Source organism: Lepisosteus platostomus, chromosome 15, assembly GCF_059453375.1.
Source record: "Lepisosteus platostomus isolate fLepPlt1 chromosome 15, fLepPlt1.hap1, whole genome shotgun sequence".
Taxonomy (NCBI): Eukaryota; Metazoa; Chordata; class Actinopteri; order Semionotiformes; family Lepisosteidae; genus Lepisosteus; species Lepisosteus platostomus.
In genome coordinates, this window is record NC_142625.1 from 7838237 (window position 1) to 7851286 (window position 13050).

General features: G+C 36.4%; 1 protein-coding gene across 1 annotated transcript in view; it reads right to left on the reverse strand.

Moving 5' to 3' along the window:
* Positions 1–9229: 9229 nt before the first annotated feature.
* The window catches only part of LOC148647981 (von Willebrand factor A domain-containing protein 7-like), a 49656-nt gene continuing 45835 nt past the window's right edge, over positions 9230–13050 (reverse strand). The window contains exons 15-16 of the mRNA XM_088607469.1: positions 10233–10392; positions 9230–9900 (exon numbers count right to left, since the gene is read on the reverse strand). Coding sequence (XP_088463595.1) covers positions 9418–9900; positions 10233–10392 — 643 coding nt within the window. The 3' untranslated portion in view covers positions 9230–9417. The remainder of the gene's footprint in view (positions 9901–10232; positions 10393–13050) is intronic.

Here is a 13050-nt window from a genome sequence, read left to right on the forward strand (position 1 = left end):
GGAGCCACTAGTTAAGACAATGAGTGCAGCTTGGCAAAGAGGACAGGTCATAGTGATCTAATAAAGTTGAATCCCCACCTGCTGATGCTCATCTGTGTTAAGGCTTTAACAAATCATCTAGCTGTAAGTTTTATAATCTTAATACATTTTACATTCTTGAGAAAAATTGAAAAAAAAAACATTAGACAGTAAAAGGTTTGTTTCTAGAAAAAATGTTTAGCAAACTTTCACAAGCTTTTCATTCTTCATTGTGATAAAAATCACAAGAGTTCTAACTTTTGTTGTTAAAAGCACTCTTTCCTGTAAATGGCTCAAAACTGAAAGACATTCTTACCTGCTGGGATCAGACAACATGATGCCCTTAAGTGATTAAGTGTTGAAGTATGCAGGATGTAGGATAGGGTAAATACAGATGCAGCCATTCAAAACGGGCGAGGTATGCTGTGGTAAAACACGGTGGGCGTGTCGCATCACAAGGCGTAAGGCATTACAAACATGTATGGCGTACAGTACGTCAGTAACAAGAAGCTGAAAGTTTAACCTTTGTCACTAATGTAACCACTAAATAAAGACATAAATATAGAAATCCCAACATTACAAACTGTATATGGCTGGTATTGGTAGTTAAAAGAAAAAATATACACCAGTATTCCACTTTCTTCCCAAACATTTTAAGCATCAATGTCTTACTTACAAAGGTTATTTCGGAAACGTTTTTAAGTGCTCCTTCTGAGCATGTTACTGTTTACTGTTACTGACCATATTAAGTTAATATACTTTGTGAAAGGTCCTAATGTTTTAACCTTTTCTGCGAATACGCTCATTATCGGAGTAAACAAAAGCATACTTTTAGAATCTGATAATTCTTATAATATTTTTTAATATGGAATTGCGTATCTAAAGAAATTATAACTATATCAATTTAAGGATCTAAATACTGTATATGTATTTATATAGCTGGTAGTATTACTGTATTCCACTTTCTTTGTAAACATGTTTTATTAACACCCGAATTATTAATAATATCTTTAGTGTCGCTTTAACATTGGAATGTTCTTCCAAGTGTAAAAAGAGGCGATACACAACATGACTTTTCTATAAAAGTGGATGCTACACATTGGTGGTGGTGGAGGGGAGTCCCCATTACCTGTAAAGCGCTTTGAGTGGAGTGTCCAGAAAAGCGCTATATAAGTGTAAGCAATTATTATAATTATTATTATTATAAATTTTCTGTTTACAGACCTTCCAAGATCATTTATTATGAATAATGTCTTCCGTATCGCATTAAAATTGGAACCCTTTTCACAGGTGTAAATCCACCTATTTTCTAACCGCTTTATCCAGGACAGGTAACAGTTTCACCCCTCCCCTTCCCTCTGCCTGTCTGACTTCTTTTTAACCCTTCTGTGCCCAAATCGCTTACAGCTTACAGCCCGAAAACTTACAGCTTACACAAATACTCAAACTACAGTACGGAAAAACAAGTGTTACAAAGTTGTGGTGCTCTAGCAGTGCTGTCCTGAGGCTAGCCTTACCTGTGAATACGCTCGTTATTGGAGTAAACAAAAGCATACTTTTAAAATTTGATTAAAAGGAAATATAATATGGAATCACGAATCTAAAGAAATTAATAACAATATTAATTTAATGATCTAAATATATGTATTTACAGATGCAGCCATCCAAAATGCGCGGTACAAACCCGCGGTACGGTAACCTACCCACAAGCCACCGCGGGGCACAGGAGGGCACCGCGGTAAGTGATTGGCTGGCCAAAATGACCGACAGGGGCACTCGTGGTGCATTGGTTGGTAGTGCAAAGATTTAATCATTTAATGTCTTTACTGTGCACATTTTAATCCACTTAGTTTTGAATATTTATATGGAATTTTACCACTAAAGGGAAATTTTAGTAGCTGAGCATAAAAAGAAGAGGAGCATAACGCATCTGAAGGTCATAAACGATATTAATTTAGGAACATAAACATTACTGTATGTACGTAAACTGTACTGTGTATGGCTGGTCTTGGTAGTTTAAAGAAAAAATACACACCAGTCTTCCATTTCTCCCTAAACATTTTAAGCATGAAAGTTTTATGAAACGGTACCCAAATATGCGATTGCTGTATGGAGTGAATTTTAATTTTAAAAAAATTATTTAACACGAAAATTAAGTTGTTTACATCTTCCGCCTGAGAACAGTCACCTGTTGCTACCCAACGCAGAAACACAGCCACTAACTAGCAAAGAGAGGACATTAGCTAGCCAATATGATTAAGAAATAAACAATTATTTTGTTTATTTCTTTTGCACATTTATTTGAACATTTCCATCGATTGTACAAGCACTTGGAAACTGTCCAATCCCTAGTTCATCAGGCATTTTCTTTTACGCTGCGGGCATTCTCCCGGTCTGGCGCCGGTCTGTGTCTTCTAGGATATAATGCCAGCGAACTCTTGTTTTTATGTCCACTATAACAGACAATCTCCTTTGCTTTTAACCGAGCGTTTAATAATTTCCTAAAATGAAAATGATTTACTTTATTTCCCTTACGGGATCAATAAAAGTATCTATCATCTACATAAACTATGGGACAGAATTCTGGGGTCTCCCCATACCAGAGATTATGGTAGGGCTTCAGAATGGTGATTGGCTGACACCATCTGACACCCCTCTGATTGGAGAAAAAAGACGTGCTGGTTTGCTATACATACAGTACTGTACCAGGAAGAGGATTTCTTTCTATTGGAAACGTGTATTTTAAAAGTTTAAGAAGTAAAAACCTTACAGTGTACACAGATTGCTAAACTGATCAGGATCGTTATCTTTGTCTTATGCATAATAATGTTCACCGCTCTGTCCAGCAAATTAATAATAAACTTTATTTTATATAGCGTTTTAAACGAATAAGTAATTAGATTGCTCATAAACCTAATCACTTATTCTACATAAACACAGCATAATTGCTCTCTGAAAATGCTTTTTCTTTGTATTTAGGCTCAGATTTCAACTATAGATCGTATTATTATAAACTTTCTTGGAAAAATTTATTTTATGTAAACCATGTTTGCTATTAATTCAGTTAGGGCTAGAATATGTTTATTGTCTTCCAATCGAGTCGAGTTGACATTGGAAGCTTGCCACGCCCGGACTGTTACACCAACGCATTAGCATGTTAAAGCGATTTCATTGAGGAGCCTAGCTTTCTTAACTAGTAAGTACTGTACTTCCTTGGTTTTGGAGGGGGGAGAGGTCTTTCGCTGGAAATCTCGTCCCCTTCTACTTTGAACAAACCTGTGAAACCGGTTTAATTCGTCACAGCCAGCACTCCCGCAGAGAGGGGGGTTGTACTCGTTAATGTCTTAGCCGGAACACATCATTATATCTCATTTTGTATTTCTATAAAAAAATCGTTTGCCCAGCCTAACACTATTGTTGTTATTGTTTTTATCCTGTAAAGCGCTTTGAGGAGCACAGCTTTCTGACCACTTAGATTACTTTTTGATACCATCCTTACACAAAGCAGAAACTTCTTGTATTTTCCAATGACATACAAGTGGAAAGATTACAGATTTTAATCGTCTTTTTGCTGAACCAGGGAAAATCTAATCATGTTTCTCTATAACAATAATAAAAAACTTTATTTTGCATATCACCTTTAAAAGTGGCATCTCAAAACAATACAGTAGATGTAAACCACAGATTACAAAGTAAATACCCAGACAAACGCAAACGCGTTTTTAATAAAATGCTTTTATTCATTCAGCAGAGAGAGAGCGTAAAACCTGGGCGTAACAGCTGTTCCTTTTTCTGATCACTCGCTCTCTGGATAAACGTCTCGCCTGTCCTGTTCTTTGTTTTCCTAATTTGCTGATTATGCCTTCTGCGATCCACTCCTGCCCTCACACCTAAAGAAGACTATTTTAAATTTCTTTGCGTGGTCCATTGTGCAATTAACCCTTGTATGTGCTGTCCTTAAGGTGATATCACATAAAGGTGATATGTAAAATAATGTTTTTTATTATTGTTATAGAGAAACATTATCAGATTTTCCCCGGTTCAGAAAAAAAAGATCTAAAGTATACTAGTTAAGAAAAATAAATCTAAACGGGGAGAAAGCTATGCTGAAAGTTTATTAAGATACTTAGAAGACAAAGATATCAATTTATGTTGCATTTGTCTGATTGTGAATAAAAAAACACATATAATTAAACACGCGTTTGCGATTTAAATCAAAACGCGATTTAAATCAATATAAATGTTTATATTGTAACGCCTATGTGACTATTCATTGTTATTAAAATGACTTAAATTTGATCATGTTGTGATATTTAGAAATATACATTTGTTTGGTGCGAGTGAAGTTTTATTTAATCTCTGAGCCATACTGATTCTTATGGAAGCCAGTTTCCGCCAGGGAGTAAAAAAAAACACACTATGGTATTCTCTCCGATGCAGTGCAGTTAAAAACATATCTCTGATGCTGTTCCTAAATGAATATGGTTTATGACCATCAGACGCTTTATGCTCCTTTTCTTTTTTCCAGAGGATTGAACAGGGAGAGGCATTTCATGATGTACTTTTCACTGATGAAACAACAGTGGCTCTGGAACAGTTTTCAACCATGTCGTTTTATAAAAAGGGGAGATATGTACGCGTTACTGAAGCTAAAAGTTTAGCCTTTGTCACTAATGTAACCACTAAATAAAGACATATAGAAATCCCTACATTACAGACTGTATATGGCTGGTATTGGTAGTTCAAAGAAAAAATCTACACCAGTATTCCACTTTCTCCCTAAACATTTTAAGCATCAGAGTCTTATATGTGGTTATTTCGGAAAAGTTTGTACGTGCTCCTTCTGACCATGTTACTGTTTACTGTTACTGACCATATTAAGTTTAAGTGCCTGTGGGCACTTTTCCTGTCCGTGGGGGGTGGACCGTCTTTCATTAGAAGTTTAGTCTGTTCTACTCTGAGAATGTAGAGGGGGTGGAAAGTAATTCCGTGTCGCATTAACTAACCTCTTCAGTTTATTCCGCCAGACAGTACTGGGTTTTAATATATGTGTTTTTTGATTCACAATCAGACAAATGCAACATATTATTAGTTTTGAATAAAATGCTTTTATTCATTCAGCAGAAAGTGAGAGGGACATCCAGCAGAGAGAGACACACATACCAGTTTTCATTGACAAAAAGTAATTGTTTTTTACATTCCTCTTGTCTAACAGGAATGTTTTGTTTGTGGACAGACTGTTAGACTAGAGGAAAAGAGCGCCTCCTTCTACGAAGCATTTGGTTGATCCGATCACAAATTCTTTTCCAGTCGTACGAAGGTAGGATTGAGAATCTCTGATTCACCATGCTACTAATGGTTTCCCGGAGATTGCAAGGCAAGGCATTTTTGCCTCTGGACCCCTTGAAACATAAATTGATATTTTTGTCTTCTAAGTATCTTAATAAACTTTCAGCATAGCTTTCTCCCCGTTTTGATTTATTTTTCTTGGGATCTTGGGATCAAACGTGGAAAGATTAGATTGTAATCGTTTTTATTTTTTAAATACATTTTAGAAAAGTGTAATCTATACTAAAAAGCTGTACACCACCTGCTATAAAGATACATATTGTGATACTTTCGGGTTCAGATAGGACAGACGCAATAACTCAGACTTGCGTAGTTAAAGCAAGTTAAAGCCTTGATTTTCTATGTCACCTTTAAAAGTGGTATCTCAAAGCAAAGTAAATACCCAACACTGATTGTACCCATCTGTCATGCTAATAAAGCACCTTGAATTGAATTGAGAGAGAGAGATTTAAACTACGACACTTATCATTCAACCAAAGCTCGAAATATCACAAGGATCTCAAGAGCACAGCAAAGACACTATTAAAAGTATACTAGTGACAAACTAGTATACTTTAGATATTTTTTTCTGAACCGGGGAAAATCTGATCATGTTTCTCTATAACAATAATAAAAAACATTATTTTACAAATCACCTTTATGTGATATCAGCTTAAGGACAGCACATACGCAGAAGGCATAATCAGCAAATTAGGAAAACAAAGAACAGGACAGGCGAGACGTTTATCCAGAGAGCGAGTGATCAGAAAAAGGAACAGCTGTTACGCCCAGGTTTAACGCTCTCTCTCTGCTGAATGAATAAAAGCATTTTATTAAAAACGCGTTTGTAATGTAATACTCTGCATGTAATACTCTGCATTGTGGAATAATAGTTTATTTTAAAGGGAACTAGGGAAACTAGGAACTAGAGAAATCAAGAAAGGCTTTTTTTTCTAGAATTAATAAATGCACATCCTGTTCACTGGGGAAATTAAATCCACACTGAGCAATCTTCAATATGTTCAGAATATGACAGCGAAAATCCTAACAGGAATGTATTACACCTGTCTACAAGTCCTTGCACTGGCTTCCTATCAGGTTTCGAGTTAACTTCAAATTCCTCATCCTCATTCAGTACCTACTGTATTTGGCTTATTATCTGTCTACTCCCCACCTTTGTCCGTCTGACTCTGGTCTTCTAGCTGTCCTCAAGAACATCTACATTCTGTGAGTGACAGGACCTTCTCTAGCTGCACCCCAGAGCTCTCGATTTGTATCCCCAGTGATATCAGTCACGTACCCTGAGTGCATTTAAATCTAACCTCAAAACCTTTCTTTTCAGAAGACTTAGTGTCTGTATCTGCTTCATTTTCTAATTTTGGTAGCATCTCTAACTGCTTGTCTTTCTATATGTATTTACTTTGTAATCTGTGGTCCTTTTAACTGTTTTTACATCTACTGTATTGCTTTGAGATGCCACTTTTAAAGGTGATATGTAAAATAATGTTTTTTATTATTGTTATAGAAAACATGATCAGATTTTCCCCGGTTCAGAAAAAAAGATCTGAAGTATACTAGTTTGTCACTCTTCTCATCCCCTCTTTGCTAAATGGCTTTTGAAAAGAGTCACATGAAGAGAGAGGTGAAACAGCCCTACACAGCCCTGTCGCAGTACACTAATATAATTATATCTTATTAATTTCTTTAGATACGCGATTCTTTTAATACAGTCTTTGCTGTGCTCTAGAGGATCCTTGTGACATTTCGAGCTCTGGTTGAATGATAAGTGTCGCAAATAATTTTCGCAGTTAGAAATTATGAAACGCTCTGTTAAAAGCAAGGGAGTTTTTATGTCCGTTGCGGTAAAAGAAAATGCCTGACAAAGTAGGGCTTGGACAGATTCCAAGTGCATTTTTGCAATTTACGTTGCAAAAGACAATGTACAGCGTGTACTATTCTTGTGTTGCGGTACATAAATATAATTATATCGTTATTAATTTCTTTAGATACGCGATTCCATATTATATTCCCTTTTAATCAAATTCTAAAAGTATGCTTGTTGACTCCGGTATCACGTTAGTTAAAGACTTTGATGCTTAAAATGTTTAGGGAGAAATGGAATACTGGTGTGTATGTTTTCTTTAAAGTACCGAGACCAGCTATATACTGTATGTCTAAGTTCCAAAATTAATATCGTTTATGGCCTTCACACGCGTTACAGTATGCTCCTATTCTTTTTATGCTCAGGTACTAAGATTTCCCTTCAGTGGTAAAATTCCATATAAATATTCAATACTTAAACGAGCACAGTTAAGACATTAAATATACATATACATACTGTATACAGTACAGTAGCATACGGTAATATGTTTATGTTCCTAAATCAATCTCTTTTATGAGCATGTGAAAGGCATGGTGAATCGATTCTCAAAAATTACTGTACTTTGCATGATTGGAAACAAATGCGTGATTGCGAGATGCTGTGGTGTTACTTTTACAAAGACGGTCAATGAAAAAAAGAATGTGGACCAGGGCAATACTTTGAGTTTACAGCTTGTCCAAGGTCATTCATTATTAATACTATTAGTAATATTTTCGTTAAAGACTTGGATGGCGACAGCTCAAACATGAGAGGTTGAGCTTTATTAGCTCCACCTTGTGGAAATTCCGGATACTATTATTTTAATTGCGGTATTATAGGAGAATATACGGTAACTCGCGGTAGACCACGTAAAGCGCACCGCAAAATAATGCGGTATCGCCCGCGCATTTTGAATGGCTGCATCTGTATGTAGAACATAATTTCAAAAGAACCAAAAGAGCACTCAGACATCCTTCCTATTAGTTAAGCTTTAAAATATTGTCCTGAAGTGTCTTTAAGAATCTAGGGCAACACCTGACAAATGTCAACGTTTCCACCTTCAAAACAAAGGGATGTTTGCTGAGATGTAGGGGGTCCAGATTCAGTGATCAAAGCAATTGTACAGTATACCTTAGTTTACCTTAGATAAAGATGATTCTTGTAAATCAAGAGTCCAGAAACACAGCATAAAAACAAGCAGATACAAACAAGAAAAAAGAAAAACAAGATGAGACAGTATGAGACAGGAGAGGAAGATGGGTGGCAAGAGCTCCTTGTCCTTATCACCCAGAAAGACCAGATTGGAGTCTGGTTATTTGAACCTTGTTAAGAGAGCTTGCTATTCTGTTTTTGTTACGAAGACGTTGAACATTGATTTCCTGTGTGAAGGATCCCTTTGTTAAAAACAGCCTCTCCTGCTTAGTGGGTAGATTTTTAGAATAGGGAGATAGGGAGATTCATTTTGTAGCATCCAGGTGTGTAGAGAGACATTTAACTGCAGGTTGTATTCTGTTTAGTTTAGAAGGCAGCTTTTCTTTTTTGGGGGGCCTTTGTAGGTGTTATATAAGAGTTATATACTTTGTAGCAGTATGGCCTTTTGTGTAGTTAGGGGTACCTTATTTGAAAATTTGATAATATTGTAACGTGTTGTATGTTTATGTTGTGTTTTGTTTAGTGTGAGTACTGTCATTGTTAATAAACAAATGATTAACCCAGTGTCCCTCTTTTTCACCATAGCTGTGCCAGAAAACAAACTCATGTGCCTTTAACAATACCAACCTTAGGGTATATTCTTGGCAAAGTTATTTACAAGTTGGGAGTTATGATTATTGATTTATCCACTTGGTCAATTTCCGATATCCACTATTTTTGTAAGCCACTTATTTTATTCTTAAAGATCAGAGAAAAATAATCCAAAAGGTTTACTTGAAACAGAAACAGAGAGCTGTCTAGTTTGTCCAGTTCTCCAAACACAAAAGCACATTAAAAGGAACAGAGGCACAACAGAATAAAACAGATTGCTGACGCTTCAATCTTTTTATTTTTTACTTTGATTTTAAGATGACATGCTTATGCTTTTACGTAATGTTCTTTGTTTACATTTATTTTTGAATGTCTTTTTCTTTAAAGAAATTAAAATGTACGTAGTGTACTGTCATGTATAGTATGTAACATACTCGCTGCTTTTTATCTGTTCATGAGTTAAAAGCTCAAGGTGACAGTGTGATGGTGAGGAAGAGCATTAAGCACAGTTTGAGAGTGAAGGAGAAGCCTCCAGTTGTGGAAGAGATAGACAGAGTGGAACTTGAGACAGAGATAGTGGTGTTAGTGGAGTAGAATCTGGTGGTGGTAGTAGTAGTGGGGGAGTAGGGAGGAGTAGTTGATATTTCTGAGGTCCTGATGGAGTGCCTGCAGGTACCCACATTGCCTACAGCATCCACTGCAATAATTTCTACATCTGGGGAGCAACAGGTGGCACTGTAGGTGGCCACAGTGACGTTGATGCCTTCTGTGTCCAGTGATCGTGTGATACTGAGTGAGCCATTGCCCAGGCGGGAGTACACACTCTGGATTCCTGACCCTCTCCCGTCACTCAGGTTGGCTGAGAGTTCCCAGTTTTTTAGGCTGCAGTCCTCTGTACAGTTTGCTGTCACCCAAGTTATGTTGCAAACTGGCGGGCGGAAGTCTGTCACCTGAATGGGCAAAGGTGAAAAAACAATTATCTTTGCAAGACCTAACACGATACAAATCTCACTCATTTTGAAAATGAGTTGTGTGATTGTGCATGTTGTCACAATATTACTGTATATCTACTGTCCTTCATTATGGACATTATGGAAAATGCCTAATCAATGATCCTGAATCATGCTGATATTCAGTAGTACAATTAAACACCAATTCTTTCAGACAGCAAAACTACCTGCAGATGGCACACTTGGTTTTTGGTGCAGCACAGCAATAGTCTTTCTGTTGAATTTTAAACTAAGACCAGACAAGCCTTATATATTTAATCTTTTAGGCTTACCTTACTGGCAACAGTGATACGGAGAACAATGTAGTTAAAATTGCCAGTGGATGAAGACGCCACCTCAACGGTGAGTGACACGTCTGTTCCAGATTCTGTGCCATTTGGTGCTACAAGTGTCACTGAGCCCTCAGCACTGCCCCCATTGGTCAGGTTTAGACTGGAAGACAACAATATAGAAAATTACTTATTGTCAGAGAGCAACTAAGACAGGTAGAAGTAAAACACCAGATCACTAAACCAGGAGATGTACTCTTTCTTGTTCCTACAGTGGAATGTATGTTCCTAAATTGCTAGAGCCTTATTAAGGGATTCAGAGAATTGGGAAGGTCAATTATAAAGTGAAGCATCCAGAAAGAAGAAAGGCTAAACAAACATGTTAGCATGGTATAAGAAATGATACCCAGGGTACTAAAAAGAGTGAAATACGGTGTGTATGACACAAAAACAGCAGAAAGTTTATCCACTAGTCAAAAATGAGGTAAAGGATTTCCCATTAATAAAAATGTTACCAGGGAACCTAGAGCACACACATACAGATGCAGCCATTCAAAATGAGCGGTAAAAACCCGCGGTACAGTAACCAACCCACAGGGCACCGCAGTAAGTGATTGGCTGGCCAAAATGACCGACAGGGGCACTCGTGGTGCCTTGGTTGGTAGTGAAAAGATTTAATCATTTGATGTCTTTACTGTGCACATTTCAATCCGCTTAGTTTTGAATATTTATATGGAATTTTACCACTAAAGGGAAATTTTAGTAGCTGAGCATAAAAAGAAGAGGAGCATAACGCATCTGAAGGTCATAAACGATATTAATTTTGGAACATAAACATACAGTATATAGCTGGTCTTGGTACTTTAAAGAAAAAAATACACACCAGTATTCCATTTCTCCCTAAACATTTTAAGCTTCGAAGTCTTTAACTAACGTGATACCGGAGTCAAAAAGCATACTTTTAGAATTTGATTAAAAGGGAATATAATATGGAATCGCGTATCTCAAGAAATTAATAACGATATAATTATATTCATGTTGCAAAAGAACTGCAACGGACATAAAAACTCACTTGCTTTTAACAGAGCGTTCCATAATTTCTAACTACGAAAATGCCAGGTGAAAAGATTTGTAAACATATTTTGTTAAAGCAAGTCAGTTTTTTCCGCAACACATAAAAGACATTTTTCCAAGAAAGTTTAGCCTTTGTCACTAATGAAACCACTAAATAAAGACATAAATATAGAAATCTTAAGATTTTTTTTATTTAATGTTGGTAGCAGGATGAACTGTCAGAGTGTAGATTTTGTCGCAGAGTTGCTGCAAGATGTTAACAGTGAAAAAGGTATTTAGAAATGAGTTATTTCAAGATGAAAATTTTCAGAATAATTGCAAATCTAGCAGGATAGAGAAAGCACAGAAAACTGGCAGTTAGATTGATCAGATTAGTATGAAAAGTCATTTAGCAAAGGGAATGAGAAGAGTGACAAACTAGTATACTTTAGATATTTTTTTCTGAACCAGGGAAAATCTGATCATGTTTCCCTATAACAATAATAAAAAACTTTATTTGATATATCACCATTAAAGGTGGCATCTCAAAGCAATACAGTAGATGTAAAAACAGATAAAAGGACCACAGATTACAAAGTAAATGCATATAAGAAAGACAAGCAGTTAGAGGTGCTACCAAAATTAGAAAATGAAGCAGATACAGACACTAAGTCTTCTGAAAAGAAAGGTTCTGAGGTTAGATTTAAACTGGCCCTGGTGTGTGTGTGTTTGTCTGTCTGTCCTGTGATGGACTGGCGCTATGTCCAGGGTGTATTCTGCCTTGTGTCCGTCGCTTACTGGGATAGGCTCCAAATCCTCTGTACTGGATAAAGAGATTAGAAATGGATGGAAGTAAAGGCACTGAAGAAACCCAGAAACCCACAATGAAATGGCAGCATCTCACTGAGAATAAAACATTTTATAGTGCTGGCTTAAGGAAACAGCCTTTCCACCTCTCTTGCACATCAGTATCCATACCTAGTTATTTAAACAAATTGCCTCTAATTATAAACATCTTAATATGCTGGCTCTGTGGACCCGCATCAGCTATGTTTGCCCATTCCTTCAATTCATGTGCATCCAACACACAGTTCAACGCTAGCAACTACACAAAATCTAAAATATGAGCTCTACTTGCCACTTACAATACCAACAGTACCAGCTAACTTTAGTAGTGACATTTTCATGGATCTTTTTAACAATAACATTTACAACATCAGACTTCAGACACAATTAAACAGGCCTCAAAAAAGTCTGGTACAAACATTTTCAGCATGGAATAAACCCTTACTTTAATGGTATAAACCTTAAATGGATTCATATTCTCAATAAGATTTGGTGCTCAGTAACATGACTTAGAAAATGACAGAAGACATACGTATCATGCTTATCCTTCTATTGTTCATAATCGTAAACTCCTTAAGGCAGTTACATTTTCTCTGTTCTGACCTGGAGTTACAGAGAAATTTAAATTCTAATAAGAGATTTGTAATGAGGAAAGTCATACCAATCACTCATACAGTACCAGGATTTGCAATTACAATACAAATACTTTCTTTCTGTATGTGTTTATTTTGCAGTTTGAGTCTATGGCATTCCTTTGGGGGTCTAAACTCCAAGGCATGACTTTTTTATGTATAAACATCAGTATTTACTGCTATTAATTACTGTACGATTTATAGTTGAAATCTGAGCCTAGATATAAAGTTAAAATCTCGACAAAGCAATGTAGGAAATACAGAGAAAATAAATCCTTTCTGACATCTAA